The 22,170-nt window shown below is 47.5% G+C and overlaps 3 protein-coding genes across 3 annotated transcripts; 2 read left to right on the forward strand and 1 right to left on the reverse strand.

Moving 5' to 3' along the window:
• Positions 1-3,235: 3,235 nt before the first annotated feature.
• N7484_008633 (uncharacterized protein) lies at positions 3,236-3,880 on the forward strand (the record flags this gene model as incomplete). The annotated part of the gene is made up of 1 exon (XM_057119020.1): positions 3,236-3,880. One exon carries the CDS (start codon positions 3,236-3,238, stop codon positions 3,878-3,880), a length of 645 nt encoding a protein of 214 aa, XP_056968575.1.
• Positions 3,881-7,607: 3,727 nt separating this feature from the next.
• On the forward strand, positions 7,608-10,776 carry nut1 (putative RNA polymerase II mediator complex subunit Nut1; the record flags this gene model as incomplete). Its single annotated transcript, XM_057119021.1, has 3 exons — positions 7,608-9,038; positions 9,088-9,619; positions 9,674-10,776. The coding sequence occupies 3 exons, from the start codon at positions 7,608-7,610 to the stop codon at positions 10,774-10,776; spliced, it is 3,066 nt and encodes a 1,021-aa protein (XP_056968576.1).
• Positions 10,777-10,951: 175 nt separating this feature from the next.
• N7484_008635 (uncharacterized protein) lies at positions 10,952-12,224 on the reverse strand (the record flags this gene model as incomplete). Its single annotated transcript, XM_057119022.1, has 5 exons — positions 10,952-10,960; positions 11,025-11,224; positions 11,431-11,504; positions 11,836-12,074; positions 12,144-12,224. 5 exons carry the CDS (start codon positions 12,222-12,224, stop codon positions 10,952-10,954), a joined length of 603 nt encoding a protein of 200 aa, XP_056968577.1.
• Between the last annotated feature and the right edge of the window lie 9,946 nt (positions 12,225-22,170).

The following is a 22,170-nucleotide window of genomic DNA, read 5'->3' on the forward strand; positions in this document are numbered from 1 at the left end:
CTTCTTTGTCGCCATTGTTGGGAGTTAAGGTTTTACCGCTGCTGCTTTCTTTCATGGTTAGTGGTATAATTTGAAGGTGAGAATACCTAGAACCTTTGAGACCAACAAAGAATATATCTATGTCTGTAACCGTGGTGATTGCGAAGCTTCTGGTCTACTGTGGCCTCGATTCTATAGTATATCAAATCTATGTTTGCTAGAAAACCGTCCTTCCAATTTTCGGTCAGCGCTATTAGCGACTAGCTATTCCAAAGGATGGTCGGCGGCTCATCAGGTAGCAGTGCAGAGAGAATGTGAATACTGTACTGTAGCGCCAGGTCGCTCTTTGGCCAGCTGCATGATCGGCTCAGCTCGGACCGCCGAAGATCTTCGTCCCATGTACCATTCAGCCGGATGACGGAGTGATATGATGGCCACTCAAAAAGTCTGTACATAAGCACTTACAAGCCAAGGTCTTGATCTTAAGCCCCATCCCACCCCGAGGTTCTCCGCGATAAAGGTGAATCGGGATGGGACCACCTTGCAGAAACAGGATTAAACCTTGTGCCCCTGGCGCCATCAAGGATCGAAACCCAATTGTTCTCGTGCATATCCTGGAACACGGCCCGCAGAATCCTGCAGAGCGTATCGCGAAAGACCAACTTTACCGCCTGAGATTTGAAATTATACAGATAGATCCATGAGGGATTCTGCAAATCCCTTCATGCATTAAATTTCAAATAATGCGTGGGAAATGTATTCGACCGGCGGAAACAATTTCCGCACTGTTACGCGCCCAAGTTGTAAGGATGCAAGAATCGATGCCCCTGAAAATGTAAATATGTGCCATGCAATCACACGCGATCATACTGTGCTCCGTAATCACCGCGCAAAGAACCCCCAATATCATACCTGTCGTTCAAAGCGAAAGTGGACCTCAACCTCAACACCTCCGCAGTGGCAAATTAGGGAGAGTCTGGAGTTACAAGGGTCGTCAGCTTCAGATGGAAAGGGGCAAACCTCGAGTCAGACAAAAAGAGGCAAAAAATTTACATGATTAAAAGAAATAAGCGCCGGAGGAAATGCCATTGTCCAGCATCAGAGCTGGCCCGTACCCCTGGAATCATGGATTTCGTGCAGCTGACAAGACCCGCATCTCGACTCTCGCTCTCTCTCTCTGGCTCCAGAAAAGGGGAAACTCCCCCAAGAAGAGCATCCATGACCACACAATTCGTAATGTGAAGCACAGCCGCCCCAGTGATCGGCTCTGTCACTTTCTCATCTCGGGGTCCCAGCGATTGGGTCGTAGCTTGTCTCCGGCTAAGGGGTAAGAGAGGCTCACAGCCCGATGGGTGGTCCCTGCTCGCGCCTGACTTCCCTCTCCAGCGAGATCCTAGATCGTGCTCTAGTGACGCCACTTTGAGGACCCGAGCGCGATTGATTTAGCTGGGCGCTGAATGGTTCGCGGAGATCTTGCAGGGGTGGAAATGCGGTTGCTTTGGTCTGCCAGATACGCTCGTGAACATGATTGAACATCTTCGAATTGGATCAATCCTTTTTCTGTCCCGTTCGTCTATTCTTTTGTTCCGAGCATGTCGGGTCTTGTCCCATTGGGTGTAGCGCCACACGCGATCGCAAACTAAGCTATCGGTTCTTAGGAGGTATCCAGCAGCGCCTCCCCCTCTTTGCCTCTCTTAGCCTTCCTTTTTCGGTTTTCATTTTTGTTTATTTTTGCTTTGCTGTTTGAGACTCAGGGGGGGAGGAGGCTCGAGATAGTATTATTACTCCGCTTAACATGAAAGGTAATATTGGGAGAAGAATATTCCTTGCGTGAAATAGTCAGTTGTTGGTATGCCAACCATGAGCCCTGGAGAGCACATATTTATGTGCAGATCAGGGCACATGGCCAATATATTCAAGTGGGAAGCAATATTTGACCAGTCACCTCTTGATATGAAAAGGTTCAAGTGTCCTCGTGGACGCTTGATTCCAATCATGACTAGGAACCTTGCAGCGACAACCTTCGGGGTCCAGCATATTCACCCCGAACAGGTAGGATCCAGTCAAGGGCAGCCCCTTTTTTGATAACCACGATCCCGGTTATGACAAAATAGATGCCTGAAGCCGGTCTTTGGGCCTCGAATGAAAGGAGAGGATTAAGAAAATCCAAAACCAAAAAAATAGGATAAAAACTAAAATAATAAAAATCAGAAAAAGGGGAGACTAGTGGGTAGTTAGGTATTAGAATCGACGCCGTCTTGATTTCGTTAGCCAATGAGGATTGATAAAGGGGGTATGAGATCTTTCTATATGTGGAAGGACGTCATGTTCACCATCTGGGTATGATAGATAGTTCCAACTCTGGAGGACATCCTAGCTGTCACCTGGATATATGGATTAACGGGTTGTGCAAGAGAACCTTGGAACCCAAAGCCAGGAACCACCCATGGACCATGTCTAGATCGATCCAGTATCCACCAGCGACCCGTGGGAAGAGTAAGATCTGAGGGACGATGGACCTTGTAATGATTGGCCTAACCGGATAGACCCGTTCTGATGGATCCGATTCAAAACCAAAAATACTCCGTATACATCGAATCCACTCTCCGCACGATTTTCTTTCCTCTTTTTTCCATGAACGTTCCAGAATAAAGTTTCCTTGGATCTTCATATCTTCCTAATCTTCTCCCTCCTTTTGGCGGCTCTGTGGATTTTATTTTTTTTTCCTTTCCCTCTCCCCTCTACGCTGTCACCATGTATGTTCGCTGTTTCTTTGCTTCATAATCCAATGGGTCATTATTACCATAATCTTGCCCCTCTTTCCCCTTACCTTGCGGAGGTTCTGTCATGAGCCGCTTCCCTAGACGGTCCATTCCTGATCGATGTCCATGAACAAGCCTCAATCTGGCCGAGGACTCGGGGCCATCAGAGACCTGTTCCGCTCTGCTCCCCCGCCTTCCCCTTCCTCTCCTTCCTCCCGACGCCGAGTGTCTATACTGGTCCGTCGAGGTAGGGATCTCTTTTCAAACAAGTAACGCTTCCCTTCCCTTTTGCCGCTTCCCTCCTACTTGCTGGTCCTACCGGCCTTGATTTGGGGCTGATTTTGGCGAAACGCGGCTTTGGGAGCCGAGATCGACCCCACTGAAACCCAAACCCCGAAGCACCAAACTGCCCCCAGGACAAAAGGACCTCTGGCTAAGAGCATGAACCCAGCAGACACCCAGTAGAGCCCCCCAAACATTCATCACCACCACCCATGAACTCCCAACCGCATTTTGATCCGGCCATCATGGCCGGCCTGGCCGGTGCCCCGGGGAGAACAGAGGACAATTTCGACATCTTCGAATGGTACCCGTGCTATCAGAGTTGTCAACGCTACTTTTTGGACCATGCTCAACACAGCGTACCTGTCCAGGCGCTATCCGCCTTCTTGAACATACGATTACCCTTCCAGCGACAACCCAACCCCATCTTGAACTCGAGCTCGTCCGGATCGTCAGCCGGTCAACAACTACCCGGCCCGCCCTCCGCTTCGTTAATTCCATACATTCGTCGTCTGGTCGCCACAGGGATGGATTTCCCGGGAGTGTTGCATGGATTCTTTGGGGATGACTGGGGCAGTGGGGTCGGACCTATGCACGAGCAGGAGCGTCGCAACTATCTATTCGCCGCAAAGAGTGGAGGTTGGGCTTCAGTGAAGAAAGACTATGACATGTCACCATTGGAGACGATTCCATTCTTGCGCCCGTTACAAGGTCCTTTGGATGCTGAGATTGAGGCCTCCGAGCGCAGCTGGAGTGAATGGCTCGCCATGGAAGACTGGATGGTTGGGCCGCGTGCACCGGATATTCTCCAGGAGTCGTCCTCTCTGAACTCGCGACCACGAAGCTCACGCGGTTAAACCTTGTGCTTCTGTCTTACTTCTCTTGCATGTTTTTCTCTCTTTCTTTTCTAAATCGGCGGCCACTGGCGTCCATTGTGTCCTAAGCCCATTGGTCCAGCGATCGAGCCTGTTTTATTATGATCGACTCTCCCAAGCGTCTTTTCTCATACAGCATACAGACATTTTGTGCTGGGTTTGAAGTTGTCCGTACGACATCATCTCCCAGCGTTTCAGCGCATTTACAGGGGAACTAATCATGCGACTGTCATCCAAAACTAGACATGATGGATATACATATACCTTTTTTCATATCAAATGAATCCATGAGGATAATACCCAATTACATCTGCTACTACCTACTCGCAGACTCTAGAAGTCCAGGGTCTGCACATGCCCACCAGTGGACTCTTCAGCAAGGGAACCGCAAAAAATACAGCGGTAAACCGATTTCCACTAAAATCGGACCGCGCTTCGGATCCAGCCTGCTGGGACCCCAGGCCGGGCCCCAGAAAAAATGAGAATTATCCGTATACGAGATTTTTCATAGACATACTGATTGTAGCGCTACATCCGTGGCGGACGTCATCTCGGCTGGGTATCCAACTCAACTCGGCACCGGAGTGGAGTGCAAAAGGGCAATCTTGCGTGCCAATCACTCCGCCAACCAGTGAACCGTGCTAGCTCCCTTCAAGATTTTTTGACTGGTCTAAAAGCGCGGGTGTCCAATAAAACTAGAAAGAAAAATTCCCCTGCGAACCCCACTAGTTTGTGCTTCGTGCTTTTCCGCTGTGGACACCCCGGATCCGATCGAGGCTTCCAAGGTTGGGTATAACTGTCCCTTGGATGGTAGTGGAGCTTCCCTGTGAAATTTACGGGCAGTGGGATTGAGGGTTCTGTATTATTATCTTTTTTTTTTTTTTCGGTTTGATTCTTTGGGAACTGGTATGTTTGATATCTGGTTCGCGGGTCAGATTTGTACCAGATTCGAGGAATCTTTGGAACCGTACCACACAATCTCAATCTCCGATTTCCCCTGAAATTGAAAAAGAAACCCAAAAAATAGTATGAGCCCCTGGCATACAGATAACCAGAACCGGGTATGCACAAGTAAGACAAAAAAGCTTACGAATACAAGAAACCTGGAACTTCCAACTCTCACGGAGTATACGGTGTTTATGGAGTAGTAAAAACCCCAAAAGCATGAAGTGCACCCACAATTCCTAAAAGATCATCACGGAAGAAGCACCGCCAATTAAGTCATTCTGGAGTCGAATCTACAAGGCTTTTACAGTCATGGAGAAGATCCCGTGTGTTGTGGCGGCGCTGAAAACCGCCCTTAGCCTCATATAGTTCTGCCGCTAGTGAGGGGCATCCCCTGGATACTAATCCTCATTGGTGAGTTCCCTTGATCCAAAAAAATTAATTCTCCGAGATCATCCTCATTACGAGCATACACCCTTCTCGCCTTCGACGATTGTCACGATCGTCAGAGAGGCTCAATGTCAATTACTTAATTGCTCCATTCTAGTTTCTCCTTTCTCAATTCCCGGTCTGCTAAATGGTCCGCATTGTGTTGCCCCTTTTTCTTTTTTCTTTCCAATGAGTGCGGAATATATTTCCGCACTCCACCTATTTACGGAGTATCTTGCTCTTCCACATTTTGCCCCTGGCTTACCTTGATTACCTATCTAGGTATGGATTACGGGATCTGCGGACCGCGCAATGAAGATAAATGATTGATGTGTATCTTCTTCTTGTTGCAACCCCTGAAACAAGCGCTTGCTCCGAAGTACCAGGTTTCACGACTGCAGATCAGTACTTTACGTTGATACCCTATACAGGAGATCGAATCGATCGCCGAAAGACAAAATATGTCCTAGCTCTATGCTAGACCCTGCAGATTCGTCTCCATTCATCCTAGAACTTGAGCTTTCCAAGTTGAAAACTCAATATTGCAACGAGCTGGAGGTCGCACCCAAGGTTGGAATATTGATTTCGAAAAGTCCAGGTCATCCCTTTTCGGCCACTATGATTATATATTGACCGGCTCAAAATTGATCCACAGGTGGACCATCTTGTACAGATTTACCTGTCAATGACGACTTCTCGCCGTTCCATCCGAAGTGGGGATGTACCAAAACCTCGATAACGTCTCCTCTTATACTACCATGGCTCCGACCTGAAACCTGAAATCTTGGGTCCTGACTCCATTGTCTCCATTAACGTCCTGTTTCGTGCGATCACCCGGGGATGGTTCGGAGAATGAATTAAAAAGCCCTAGGTGGGTTTGTTTCTGTGGCGTGGCTTCCCAAGCCATCGGACCTCCCGCCGGTGGTACTACCTATATGTGTCTCCACTTGGCGGGACCTATGACTACCAATTGACAGTCATCAGACCTTACACCGGATCATATCACACGATGAGATCGAGGATTTGCGGCGACCAAAAGGTCAAAGGCAGAGAGTGAGAAACCCATTCAGACAGAGGTGGAAACAGATTTCGCATTCATGACCAAGTTTCTTCGCAACTGAGGGCGATGTTCTCACCGCTCCTCTGAGCGCCTATATTTCGGTTACGTCTTCCCGGACCGAGGCTTAATATCAAGCAGTGCATAAAACTGGAGACGGTCGGCCCATTAATATCGTCACCGATGGTGACATGACTCATGCTTGAACTAACCCAAGTAAGATTTTATGTCCGTGACGCTAATAAATACTGCATAGTTCAGCATTGTCCCCACTTCCAAGGTTATTCCAGCCTTACGCTATGCTATCATTAAGACAAGTTTAGGGATATACCATCTAGTACAGATGGAGGAGAGTGTCTCAGAGAAACCAAAGCCTCCGGAGATGGAACGATTGGTCTCGATCCTTCAATATTTTAAGCGATTCTGGATCTAATCTAATTATGGATAATCTCTGCGCTCGGACAAGTGTGCTCAATCAATAGTCAAAGCTGGCAAAGCTCCAGTCAGTCTGGACTCTCCAATATCCTGCTTTACTGCGTTATCCAGTAGGGGTGTCAAGAACTACGAAGTATGTGGATTCTTTTACCTAAGTGGGCAAGGAACAGCAAGGAAACTATACCCGCGAGTCAATTTCGCGGGTTATTTATCTACAATTTTGTGCCCATGTATTGTCCATGGAAGGAGTACATGACGAGAAAGAGGTGCTACGAGACGATCTGACTGGTGAATGCATTGTGGGTGTGCTCTGGCTTGAGATAACGCCCGGGATGAGTTTCACGGGTTCAAAATCTAGGGCCTTTCAGACTACCACTTCAAATGATGATGATGATGAGATATTTTACGTAGAAGCTATTCCTTTATGAGAACAACTTCTTATTTGATCTTCTAATAATTGCTGATGGAACTCTTCATCGGGCTTGATCTCGGTGGGGGTCATTTGATATCACGTGTGGCATTGACATGGATGCATTTTCACATACACTATATAAGCAGAATAAATTATCAGTGTTTTTCATTGCAGTAACACAAGAGAACTTCACTTCGCCATGATGTTCCACCAGCTTGCCACAATCAACTTCCTAAAATGAGGCCATTTTCACGTGACCGATGATAAATGTCCTCACGTGACCAGCAAACAGACGCCATCCCTCGGCCCAATCATTGACGATGATCTTGACCTGATTCACGACATGGTGCAAGAATGCCCGGCATCAGTCTGATGTTATAAATCATCGCCCGTATATTTGATCGTTACTCTGGTATGCGCATGGTCTCAAAATGCTGCATGATGTGGCGTCTCCCGAAAAGTGGAGGACCTTCCTCCACCAATGTTTAGCGCATCGAGTAGATGTCGATGAGTTCAGAGACTTGTGCAAATTGATGCTCACGCGTTCTCCCATCGGAGAAGATGAGCTACTGGACATGCTTCTAGATGCGCGTGGCGCCTCCACAATCACCTGGGATCCACTCCTGCCTGTTTATGTCGATGGGCTTTGCAAGGCTGGTCAAGTCAAATCGTCTTCGGCGTTGACAAGCGTGCTGAAGCGCTCGTCAATTCGCGACAAAAATGAAAACGGAAACAATACTTCTACGCTTATGACCGATATAAAGGTTATCCAGGATGTCATGCTTTCTATCTCTACTGGGGCCATTCCACGGTCCATCAATGAGGCCGCGGAACTATACGCTGCGACTGTCGAGTGGATGTTTGCTGTTGTCTCATGGCATAAAAATAGCTTGAGCTCGCTCCAGCATGCGGGTGGCCTGATGAGTTCGCCTGATGCGGTGTCGTTAATTGAGTCGCTTGGCATTCTCCTGGCTGCACTCTCGGGTACCACCAAGGGTGTGGAGACGCTTTCTAGTGACTCTCAAAAAGGCGTTTTGAGGGGTTTAAAGCAAAAGCTGGGCTTGGCTCTTTCGGCCTATATTCCTCTTTGTGTCGATGTCTCGTTGCCCCTCCGACAGCGGCTGGATACCCTTCAGAAGGAGTTCAATTTATATGGGGAGCAAACGTCCAAGCCATTGGACCACTCCGCTATCGATGGGTTGAATGTGAATGCCCTTCAATTTGAGGCGTCCGTGATGGATGGTCCGACCATCAACACTAGAGCTGGCATCTATGTGTATTTGAATTCCATGCTCGCTGGGCGACCCTTGGTCGATGACTCCATGCTGATCAATTATCTCACAAACCGATATGAGGGCCACCAAGAGGTTCTTATTGAAGACATCATCACGGCCGCATTTGATGTTCTGTCCAATGGTGTCTACCGCAATGAATCGGGGCGGACAATGTTCTTGTTTCGCTCATTCCTAGTCAACAAGCTTCCCGCATTTTTCGCCGCTATGACGGCCGCGGCCATGGTTCCGATCAATGTGGAGATGTGCGTTAGTCAAGCATTGAGTCGACTAGACCCAAATTTGTTCCCCTCTTTCTCCCAGATGTTCTCGATGCAAGGAAACAGCATCCTCTCGGATGCCCGTCAGGAGTTCTTATTCGCCTGTGCATCTCACAGACTGATCCCTGAGTCCAGCATTGAACGACTTCTAGGGGAGAATCCGATGCAGACTTTGCCTGTCGGAGGTCCATATCAAAAAGACGATTTGATCTCACAAATCAACAGCCACCCCGACCGCGCCGATCAATTGATTGGCGAAATCGAGTCGATGGAAGGAAATGCTGGTGCAATTGTTGGTGCGATCACTGAGGTATGTGCGATCGGCGCTCACAATCACATCCTATAGCTAATCTGAATAGGTCATGTACACCCTTTGCCACGGCAGAGAGACGATCGCGTTGAAGGGTATCTGCAATGCACTCTCCCGGCGCCCCCAAGCCCTGGACGTCGTATTATTATTCAGAACGACGAAGCAAATTTTACAACCTCTCTGTACACTGCTAGACACCTGGCGATGGGATGAGGATCAAAGCGAGAACCAACCTGTTTACGATGAATTCGGCAGTATTCTCTTACTAGTACTTGCCTTCAAATACCGATATGACCTGAGCGCATCCGACCTTGGCATTACGAGCAACAACTCTTTCTTGTTGAGCGTGCTGGATCGAGGGTTTACCAGTCAGAAGCTCGGCGAGCTCAGTGACAAGCAGAACACTGATCTGGGTGGATGGATTGGCGCCCTGTTCATTGCCGAGGGTATTAATGAAGAGACTATGGCATCCTGCAGTCCGCAGGAATTTTATCTTCTCGTGGCGACATTGTTTGATCAAAGCCTTGGGGCATGCGAGTCTGGAAAGATTGACTTCGACACATTAAAGGGAGGACTTGAATGTAAGATCAATCACAACCACCGCAATATGATGCGCCATGCTAACATAGTTCCAGATCTTCTTGAGCCCTTCCTACTGCCATCCCTGGTGCTTGCTCTAACTTGGCTCGGTAATCACATCTGGGAGTCAGAGACTGATCCCACTATTCCCTTGAAAACACTATACTCTTTGGTTAAGCCAAGCTCTATTTCCGGCGAAGCCCAAGCCATCCATCACACCGTCCTCAGCATTACTGCTCGCCCTCTTGAAGAACGTTTGAAAGATGTTAGGACCAGACACCAGTCTCGCTCGGACATCAAACCGATCCTGGATGCACTGGAACCATACCTATCCTTCCGCCGAGTGGGTGCTTGCCACCGCACAGAGCTTGACGGCTGGTCTGCACAGACAGCGGGAGGCCTGCCAGGAAGCATCCGCAACACCCTACAGTCGCTGGTAATGTGGAGCGCAAATTCAGTGATAAATATGGCCCCACAATCCTACTCCCATCGCCAAATTCTAGCCGGAATCCGCCTACTCGGCGCTTCGCGCATCCTCGGTGCCTTAATAGATGAACTCAAACAGCAAACTGAGGCCGGCAGCGGTGATCTGGCCCTCGACATCGTCGCAGCAATCACCTGTGCACCGATGCCCGAGTCTTTCGCCGTGGACCAAAACAGCTGTCACCCCGTCGATCCGACCAAGGAAGCTTTACCCCGTTGCCAGATCCTGACTTTGCGTGATGTCCTCGCTATCCAGCATGATAACGTCCCCAAGATCTCGGAGAAGGATCCTCTACGTGCAGAGATCATTGTTCGTCTCTGGCGTCGCGTTAGCATGTTGACTACGCCCCCATCCCAGGTAGCGAACATCGATGTCAGTAACATCATTCACAACATGGATCTCGGCGTTGATGGTTCAGACCGCATGAATCTTGAATCCTCTACGGGTGTCGGCGGAGCTGTCGGCGACGAAGACCCAGAGAATATTAACCAAATGCTTGATAAAGCTGCTGCTGATGCTGCCGCTGCGGCAGAAATGGATGGTGGGTTGGGTCAGGACATGGGGCTGGACACAGGTACTGCCGGTATGGATGCTATTGACGATGTGCTCAACGCTGCAGATATGGCGGTTGGCAATCCCGAGTTCTTGGACTTGGACATGGAAGGGATGTTCTAATTAAATGGGGCGTTTACTTCGAATGAAAGATCTCCGTTATAATACACTAGAACTTCATTTGTTCCATTTGTTCCGTTCAGCATTCATCACGTATAATCATTGTCTCGCGAGGTCCTGCCCTTGACTTCAAATCTAAACAAGCTGTAACTAATATATCCCTGTGTGTCCTTGATCGTCATTGATCCTGTAAGAAAGGTAAGTCAGCAATAGTCTCGTTCATGCCTTCCTGCCGGTTTACACATACAAACCCCAGTGAGTCTGTCAAGCTTCCCAACGAGCTGTGGAATACCGTTATGCGGATACGCCTTTTCCAATACAGCACCGGGAGAAGGAAGGAGTCCTCTAGCAGCTTTGTCCAAGATAGGTGCTGCCGCAACAAAGGAGGAGAGGGACAGCACGGTGAGGAAGGCAGTCAACTTCATTGTGAGAGTTCGAGGGAGGATCGGATCTGTCAATAAAGTCAGAGTGTTGTTTGTGAATATCGCGTTAGTTCATGTCGCATACCTAGTGATTGACGAGAGCTACTGTAATATGAAAGATGTCAAACCGAATAAAATGAGTGCTATTCAACTTGCATACATGAAGAGAGAGATATCTAGCTCGGTCTTATTTCCCTTGACACAGCAGGTGCCATGATAGGGATAACAATCTTACTTCGGTGGTATGAAGGCTCAATCACAGAACCCTCCTTGGGCGCGAGGAATCCTGAACGTGACGCGTCAGACGCCCTAGATACAGTAGATGCTGATTTAGACCTGCGCTCACTCAACTTACATGTTGCATAAGATGAGGCTTTGGGTATTCCTTTACGAAAATCTCTATTTCAAACAAAGATAAATCTTGAAATCTTGATTCCGGTTCTCGGGCTTTGTGGTGGCTTTGTGGCTTCTTCTGGTATATGTACAGATCACATCCAACCTTGGAAGTCGGAATCCACGTATGCAAGGGATATGGAACGTCTCAACTCCCATCCATTCCTGCGATGTCACAGTTCAGTCCACAGAACAAATCGCTCAATTGCTGTATCTGTATTTGCAGTAGACTTAAGCATTAACAAACACTTCATAACTTTTCCATGACCCGGCATCTGTACAGGAGCCATTGAACAGCCCGTCGCTCTCTAAGCCTCCAGAGACACCAGTCACTTCACACTTGGCATTCTCGTAGAATAATGCCTTCCACCAGTTCACGTAGTAGATGGAATCTGCTAGAATGTAGCAGTAATCGTATGTGTCGCCGAGGCTTGCGCAGGACTGGACGGCCTCTGAACCGGATGCGATGAGGGTACCATCTGTGCACTGGAGTTCCGAGTCAGTTTCTTGTACTGCTATGATCACTGAGGCTTCAAGGTTTAGCGGTATACTCACAGAGTCTCCGCAGTAAAGGGCCCAGTCTGCAGTGGCCGTAGTCGCGAGGGTGAGGGCGAGGATTGTAGTGGAGTACTTCATGATTCCGTCAAACAGGGACCCGATCTATCTCAAATGCTAAATTAAGGTCTGTATCCCTTGTTCATATAAAAGACGTTCACTTACAAGCTTATGATCTGTAAGCTCTTAATTTCTGCTTATTCTGATTAAAAGTGGTCAGAGAACATCGCTCTGGTCCCAGGTCATGTACTTCCAATGAAGCAAAAGCATACGTACGTCCAGGCCAGCATGCGTTCGCCAAGGTCTTCGCATGGACAAATATGCCGACGTGGTGAAAGGGCGTTGGATCCTCAAACCTTGCAATCGAACTTCATTGGGCTACATCGACCCCGCTTCTGCACGCCTAGATTAAACCCCCGATGCGACTACCGGCATTTGAGATTTGGGAATGCCTATTGGGCAACTTTTGAAACTTGAATGCTTGAGGGCAAGTCGATCGGGATCAGTCTCACGGATGTTGAGGTGCGTTTTGATGGCTCAGGCCTCCGGTTGTTGAAACTGCCCAGATGGTGGTGGCGTCTTCGGGGAATTCAGCTGGTCTTATCTTGGTGTGTTACTTCAAGATGAGCTGATAGAGGCAAGTAAGCCCGCGGCTATCGAAGAGGGAATCTTTTCGTTGAAACGATTAGCTAGATATACAGATATCCTGAGTTGGGTGTCGTGGGTGGAAGAAATGCGATTTTGGATAGGTATACCTAATCACTACTTTAAAGTATATATTTGATCCACCTACGTAGGTGTCGCTTCTAAAGAATTACCTGTCAGAATTTGATTATTTGAATGCAACCTTGAAAACATTTCATTTTCGAGTCAGTCTAGGATTCTAGGAATGAAAACGGCGTCAATATATTTGTGGATACAGTATATATGTGGTTACGGCAAGGGCTTTCGGTAAAGTTGATAGCCATGAATACATATCATTTGGATACATTTGACATATGAACCTCATACTTATGTTCAATAGGTACTGATGATGGCCCCGATTAATTTTTATGACTCAGGTGAGATCAGTGTTGTGGAAGTGAGGGTGGCTAGATTAAAATGTGGCAGATGTATGTCGAGATACATCTAAGTTTAAACATGGCCTAGGTAGGTCTCAGTTGACTGTCCATCGACCATCAACCATCAATTCTCGATATTCCGGTCTCCAAATATTTACAAGTCTGATTTTAACAAGAAACTCATTAATTGATTGCAAACAGCCCTAAAAGGATTTCCTTGCATTGAGTTGATCTGATACCTCCAGCTGCGAACCTTTCCACTCAGTCTCCCAGGCTACCATCAATATACAACAAAGAAACAAATCGAAGCCCCTTTTCTTAGCCTACACTATGACACTAAGTAAACCAATATAGCCACCTAGCTACGTAAGTACCCAATTATGGCACTATCTCTGAAGCTTGCTCATATGCAGTTAGTAATAAATGGGAGTCTACGTCACGGACATCGACCGAAATTAAAGATTGGTCATACGAACCCGGCCTTGTACATTTCGAGTATCGAATATCGAGTAAAGCAGATTGAAATTGAAACGAAGCTCTACACGGACCAACAGATCCCGTGTCTGTCACTTTGGAACCCGTGCACCGGTAGACGGCTCAAAGATATCCATCTACTTGGGGGCGGGCCGTTAATACCTCGGAAAGCGATAAATCACAATTCTCCTTCCTGATCAGGCATAGACAACATTGAAAGGAACAGCGACTAGGTAAATCCAAAAGGAAAGAAGGCACTTGGGCATCCATATGCTCCCAGTCCAATCCGCCATTGGCCCCGGGTAATGACTCCATCCCTTTTTCTTCATAAAATTAAAATCAAAAGCAGATCCCGGGATGCGCCACTGTCCGCGCTAGAATGCGACGGCGTACACACTTTCTTTTTCTAGACCTTCCATTGACAGCCACTATTGTCCATCTTCATTCATAATGAGTCCCGCCTGACGTAAACCTGAACCCAATCTCTCCCACGGGGGCGTAAAAAAATGGGGGCTGGTCTCAAGGAGAAGTTTCAGATGTACGGAGCTTTTTTTTTTTCTGGGTCGGTTTCCACTTAGTTTCTTCCTTCGTGCAGATACTCGATCCTTCGGCTGGTCTAGGGATGGGAATACTACATGCGCTAGGGTTCTCTATGCATGATTTGACAGGACCGTGGCAGTGTAGCACGGGTAAAGAAAATATATGCAGTGTGGGCGCTTCATTGCAGAAGCGGGTGATGAACCTCGTGCCCGTTCACGGGAGACCCTTCCAGACCTGGAGATTGGTTGCACTGATCAGGTCTCATCACTAAGCTACATGAACGCAAGGTGTTAGCTCGGTCGGGATTCGGTGATGGTAACGGATCGCTCGGGGGAACCCCTTATTGAGCAAGTACAGACTGTGGAGAAGGGGGGTGAAGAAAGTCGCAAATAATGATTGGGGGAACGGAATAAGGTCCCTCTCCAACTGAAATATGAATTGCCGGCCCTTAAACCCTTCACGGTATCAAATGTCCGGGGAATTTCTGTCTTCCCCATTCAAATTCACGTTCCTGCATAAGTCTCCTGCAATTAGATTTCATCACATCGCCCTAAAATAAGAGGAGAAGTTTCGCGACGGAGACTGATATTTGCTCCCTCATGCAGGCCCTTTCACGTCAATGTACCCGGTGAGGGAGCCAAAGACAGCCCATTACCTAGCCAAGAAAAGATCATCGTGAAGTGGAGGAGGGGAGTACCTTGTACGTTCCTTCATAGGGGGCAGAAATGATAAGCCCCGCCGTCAGCTCTTCACTCAGTGCGAGGCGAGCGCTCACTTGATCGTCGATGCAGTAGCCCCACACGAACGAAGCCGTGGTTCGCGATGTTATGGCATCCACCTCGGGTCCAGCTCTAGCTTAAGTTGCTCGAACAACAGGTTTGTGAGCCGTGAACACGGCAGCGAAAAGCAAGTGAGCGGGCTCGTAAGGAAAAATTATACATAATTTTCTAGCTTGACAAGTAGTGGATATGGTAAGAAAAAGCAAAAAACCGTGCAGTTGTAGTTCTGTAAGGCAAACAGACTACAGAACCGAGAGTTTGGATTTTATCCACCCACTTACGCAACAGCGGATCACATTGCCATTGCCACCAGGACGAACAGATCGACAGTTCTTTCTGGCTAAGAATAAACGTAAATCGAGGTGGAGGAGATCGTGATCCCGTGGAGAAGGCCACAACAGATCAAATAAACCAGTGGCCAAACCTGGTAATGTTGGTAAACATCGTAAAACGTCAACCAGGAACGCGTCGTATTGGTATCGTATTACTGTCACGTGAGAGCCGCCGTTGCCGAGCGGCACAATATATCCAACACTTTGGATAAGGAGGGGCTAAAGAGGGTCGCGACGAATTATTGGAGTATATCATGAGAATCATGCCATATTTCCAAGAAATGGCTCGCAATATTGAAACCTTCGCGACTCGGCATTGTATCATATCCTCGTGCAATCCATGGATAAGCGACGATCTTTCTTTGCTTTGCTTTCTTACGTCCCATCCCGCGGAGGTCTTAGGAGATGTATTGTGATGATGATAAGGACAAGACCTATCATGTTTGTTCATCCCGCTCGAAGGACCGTGGCGCGGAAAGGGTGGGGTAAGTCGCTGCCGGGGCGTGGACGTGGGAAAGTCGCTATTGATTTTCTTTGTGAGAATGCATATACTAGCTGTTTACGGAGTAGGTCGCGTCCTAAGGATCAATTCTCATCACAACATAGTATGAAGACGACTGTAACATCTTGCGGCTTGGTCTTGCCCACTTCCCTTTTTTCGTTGTGGGAACGTTCTAGTCCACGAGGCGACACTATCGGTTTTCTACGAGCGTGTCTCCCGATAGGTCAACGCGTCTCTAGTCTTCCCCACACCAATAAAGCCCTTAGAATTCAGGGGGCGAATTTAATTCAGACAAGGAATAGCTTTAGTCCCGCATCGCGCGATGAACACGTGCTCGTAATTATAGAGGCCACGGGAAACCCCCCTTGTCAACTATACAAGTAAGTTTACTAGCACTGCGCCCCTTTGTGAACGGGGCGATCATCGATTTCCTCGACATGTTCTGGACTTTAAAGCCTTTTTTTTTTTTTTTTTTTTTTCTTTATTGATATTTTGATTTGTGCCGCGGTCCCTCGGCAAGTAAAAGATGGACGTTGAGACTATTGATTGTTAAGCAATAATGCCGATTATTAACTATGCAATGATGATGTCGGCCGTTCCAAGATTATCTATCTGATCATGTTTCCGAGCTAACGGTCGAAGATTAGGAACATATGTACATCAGTTGCTCCTGAGGTCTTTCAATAATTCGTCGTTGGATATCTCGCTAGTTTAGACTTGTGGAAACATGATCACATCGTACATCTCAGCTCCATCGCAATCTGCACCTAGGAAGACTTTCGGTCCCCGTTGACAGGAGAACGAATCCACCGAGAATCCCGATTCTTTGTGCTGGATCCCGGAAGGTTTCCCGTCCCACCGAACTAAATGGGTCCCGCTGATCAAATCGAATTTTGCGACAAATTTAATATATACATGCTGATCCTTTAAGGAAAGGTTCGCAATACGTCTTCGTAATATGGACCTTTGAACAAAGGAAACTCGCCGCCGGCCCCCCTTTCCCCCAGCCCGGGGTCCGGCGGGGGCACACGGAAAGGCCTTATGGAAAGTCTGCTTAAAGTACAGTGCTATTAGCCGTGTTTACGGGGCTAGAGGAGCTGCTGATACGATAATCGCAGCCTAGTGGCTCCGTCAACATGGATGGGGGATAGGGGAGTTGATGAGTCGCGATTCCTTCGCGGCAAAAGTACCGGCTGAACCGTTTTGTAGGAACGTGCTGGCCAATCCAGTCGCGTGATCATCGGCCATTTAATTTGCGGGCTCTCTGGGCGTTCTCGCGGATAGGATCCCGGATGCTTAGGGCGGCTAGAAATACACATTCTTGAGTGATTGTGGAGTTTGATATGTGGAGGCGTCAACGTGCTAGTCTCCTGTCTTGAAATGGAGACTGTTAAGCCGTTCGTACCGAGCGGATCTAGTGTACTGTCTTTGTATTTCTGTACTGGGGGTGTTGTTTCTGATACCATTAATTGTACCTGTTGTGGTACCATGCGCAAGGTATATTATACCTGAAATATCTTTCCACAGACTGGCTATCTACATATCTGAACTAATGCGATCTAATGCAGGCTTACATCTCTACTGATCTACTATGTACTTCTTTATCCTACGATAAAGATCCACGCGGGTAATTGCTGTCCCTTTGTAGAGTTTGAATGGTCCCCGACACTATTGACAGTTACCCCGGCGATCCACCTTTATTCCACGGGACTACTTGCGTTTAAATGCAACGTCCAATATTTGAGGCAAGAAAGGCCGAAATACGGTTGAATTTCAATGCAATTGATATATCATCTTTACAGAATTTTAGCATTTTTGCGAGTACCGACTGTTGTTACGGTGTAGAACTTATGTAGCTGATGCCTCAGGTATCAGAGCCCGTAATGATGCACACGCCGCACATTTACTCTCATGACATCACAACACGCACAGATGGGGCAGTTGATTGACATGAAAAACGAGCCCATTGAATGCAATCAGCAAATGGCACAAGATTACCGATAAATTGTTCAAACCCCACTGAACTGACTAATAGAACAGATCAAAAGTAGCGTGTAACACTCAAAATGTGGCGTAGCTGGGCTTTGGGGGAGGTGCAGTTAGCTCAAGAAAAGCCAAAGCGGAGTCAAATCACTCGCAATCGCCACTAAAAAGCCGAAGGATGGACTACTTAGACAATTCAAATTCAATTAGTTACACACAATCTAATATACTTGACTCTATTCAAGATCGAACTGTTCATTCCAGGTTTTGTTGCCGATGCAGACGCAGACGCAGGTACCATAGAGTTTGGATCACATCTGTCTACCGCTACTTTGTATTCAGCCTCAGTCACACGCCACGAGTTGCATGGATTTTGCAAAGCCACGAGGTTTCACAACATGACCCTGACGAGGGGAAGCAAGGAAATGTCTGCAGGATTTGCAACTATGAACCCGAGTCCGTGGGATTTATCCACGTCCGACTGGTTAAATGTTATCTATCACTTTTGTAGCTTACTTTTTTTTTTTTTTTTTTTTTTTTTTTGTCTGCGGCCCCGATCTAAAGGTATTAGTTAAATAACCAACTGAGATTATGACTGCCTACAAACTCTTTAACCCTGTGAATCCTGCAGTCGCAGTCTTTATTACAAGTGGTGGGTACTACTTGCTCTAAGTAGATTCATTGATTTCAATCTTGTACATCGTAGACCGCTTGAAGATGACGCGAGCTAATCGGAGTTCTTAATGCAAGACCCCACCAATTGAAAGGCTTTTCGGACAGACATCGTTTCAAGTCCCCAATTGTCACAACTTCCATGGTGGGCTCGTATAGAGAACTGTTATTTGTCATGCTTCTCCCGATTCCCGGATCCGCGGGTCTATACTCTGATTCAGATTCGATTGTGAGACCGAAAGACGCTGTCATCGGAGCTCGGAGGCTTTGAATATCTAGGTTGAAGGATCTGCCCCTGATTGATACGCTGAAAGCTCTGTTGTGTAACAGGCAAAGCTGCGATTGAGCACGAGATCCCCGTGCCACAGGAATCGATTTTCTATCTCCGACAGTCAGAATTGGCTGTATCAGGTCGGACCAAATACAATTGAGACTCCTGGATGTATGAAGATACCCATACAGCCATTGAAACAGGCAAATACATTGGAAACATATGTACGACCATGGACCTGCTTAAACGAACCAGTTTGTGTGTTTCCAGAGCGGCATAGACACATGTAACAAGCAGCGCCCGAAACGAAGCCTGACACGTCTGCCTTCAGACAAGCAAGGAGACACACGGATAATCTTCCTAATGGGTGGGATCGAAGACTCCCACTAACGCAGCTTCATCTGTAGTCTAGCGGGACGTACATGACACCGGAGATAAATAAGGCAACGCCCCACCACTTGGGCATCAGTCTCGTGTCTTTTTGCCCATAGAGGGTGTATATCCCGTCCACGGAATGCGTACTGAAGACCAAGCAGATTCGAACTCGTCAGCACTAGATAACTGGCAAATAGCGACGAGCGAGATGCGCGTGAGACATGTAGCAAACGATTTGACACAGTAATAGACTTGCGGGTGATCCCGCCTGTGCCGCCCTGTACAACGTGCGCGTCCCTTTACCAGACGCGATTTTTTTCACTTTTATTATCTAGCTAAACAACTACGAAGTACGGAGTTTAATGTATTGGATAATTATCTTATCTATGCCCGTATTCATTGGAAGCATGGATTTGTACCTGGCCCGAGCATTTGAACCCACACTCAGTTCCATGGATCAATTCCGTGCACGGAGATTGTTGCCAATTCAAGACGGGGACCGCTGATCTTACGCCCACAACAGGAAGGATCTCACTACAGAGGCGCCAACGTGATAATGCGGAGAGGCTTGCATTACTCCTGGGGCAGCCTATTGCTCTTCATATCGCGTCGGAGTATTTTTTTTACCTTGATGCGACGATTCTCCTATGTGGCGGACTAAATATATTCCTCGAGGGGTATGCTTGAGAATTTCAAAGTGGCCTGGAAACTGCAGAAATCATCATTTGTTACATGCAGGTTCAAACCGTTAGAGGGAATAACGAATTGTTGGGGGGGGGGGGGGGGGTATTAGCTTGCTTTAGTGCAAGTCTAGACTATGACCATAATGGGGGCCATGAACTCCATTTCTAGGTGTTGATGTACCAATTTGAGGGATTTGGAGGGGGCCAACGGGTTAAAAAAAATCTCCTCGGAAACAGGGAACAGGGTTCATAATTTTCCCCATCCGTTCGCAACGACCCAAGCTCTGAGATGGAGCTTCCGATTGTGTTGTCGTGGAGTATGACCCATCATTTGGAGGCGTTTGTATTTTTCCCCTCATGAAAAATTTGAAACTATTTCGGTCATGCACCAGGCTGTTTGCAAAAGTACGTTATGGAACCCAAGGCCCAAAAAACCCCTCTCGATGGAGTATCCATCTACGAGTAGAAGTGGTATTCCAGGTCTAAGACAAGTGGCGGGTCCACGTCAAAAGCTGATCCCGTCCCAAACCCCAGCACCTGCATCTTACTATAGCAGACTATAGATGCAGCCGCGGGTGGCTCTACAATACTGACGTTAATCCTGATTATCGCAATGATAGCTCAAATTCGACGGTGGATCCTTTAATTCCCGTCAACGCGAATTTCAGGCCTCGATCGGTTCCCATCTCAATATGTACCACTGCCCCACGCGGGAGGGAATACAAAGAACGCGACTGTATTCAAGTAGGAATTGTAAGGGAATCTGAGTGGCGAGATGAAGCCACAAAGACAGGGATAAATCGATATCGGACAAATCGAGGCAACAATTTGCTAGGACCTTTATCAACGGCTTTCCCCCCCCCTTTCTTGAGCTACGGTCCTTTTGTCATGCTAATATCTAGGTTTCCTTCTAGGTTCATGAATGGTGATGGGGATTCCAAAAAAGAGTTTTAGGGCTCCTGTCAACTTGGGGCGGTCGCTGCGCGGTCGATCCCCGGAGAGATAGTTGACAGGCAACGAGCGTCGCCACCAAGTGATTGATCGAGTCCGTGTTTGCTGCAGGCTCCAGCACACGGCCAGTGCATTAACCAACAAATTATTTTTAAACGGAATTATTGATTGGTGCGGTACCGCGGGAGGGCTTGGATTTTGCATCAGAACGAATCAAAAATTAGGAAGTGGATTTGGGGGTTTTTGCGAGGTCTGGAACGGAAAGCCCTCGGTAGATGCAAGTGGATTTTTTTTCTGAGCACTGATGTCTCTCCACGGGAAATTACAACGTTAGGAAACTCGATTGCTGCTGAATGAGTGATCCTTTATTTGTTTATTATTTTTTTTTTTTAACTCCTTAATTCCTTTTTGAATTTTTTTTTGTTTTTTTGTAGGACATAACAAGATGAAGGCAAAAAAAGAAAAGATGGAAAAACTAAGTGTAAAAACTAGGTGTAAAATGGAACTATCGTCTTGCTGTACATAAAGTATAAGCCGTATTTCGGTATCGTCACATTACATCATCAGCAATACACAACCAATACGCAGTGGATCCCACATGGATCGTCCCGATCGAGCCCCAGAAAGAATCAACTGGGTCCTTGAGAGAGCTCTTATTCCCTCTCCTCCCTTTTCTCTTTCCTAGTCCCTCATTTCGACTCGTTTGTGTTCAAAATTTGGATTTCATTGCCGCCGGTGGTAATATAACATTCATTCATCCCTTCTGTTCCGCCCTTGCGTGGGACCTCGTTTCCTCAAATAAGCTAAGGGAAATTCCGTTTCGTCATCCACTGCGAGTCAGTTTCTTTGCGGCTTCGTCCTTGCTGCGATCTTCATCCACAGGGCTGGGCCACTGGACTCCCTTCCTAGAGTGCATTACTCCCAACCTCGCATTGACACTCCTGCGGGGACTCAAGCGTGACAATTGAATTGCGACTGGTCATCCCCCTTCGGCAAGGCCGTTCAATGTTCCGGACTTCTATGCAGGAAGTCTACTGTTTATAGTTTTTCTCCAATTGTTTATTGTTTGGGTGTGTAAACTTCCGAGACTTGGAATATCCCTTTGCCTTGAATGCCCTCTTGCCCTACTCCCCAGCATTCTTGCCCTCCGACCTCCTTTGGAATTTGGGCATTCCAACACAAACACCCTATAGTTCTCCGCTATCCGATCACCGCGCACTTGATTTAGCGCCCCCTCAATTGACGATTGAATGCTGTAGGATCATCCCCAGCCTTCCTGACCCAATTCCCCGCTTTATCCCTGATTAGCGACTCGCCACTTCTTCATTGAATCTGGTCCATTGAAGCATGTCAACTGCATCCATTGTTTGAACGCCCCGGTCCGCGACCACGAACGGCTTTTTG

Source organism: Penicillium longicatenatum, assembly GCF_028827895.1.
Source record: "Penicillium longicatenatum strain IBT 33135 chromosome Unknown contig_6_segment0_segment0, whole genome shotgun sequence".
Taxonomy (NCBI): domain Eukaryota; kingdom Fungi; phylum Ascomycota; class Eurotiomycetes; order Eurotiales; family Aspergillaceae; genus Penicillium; species Penicillium longicatenatum.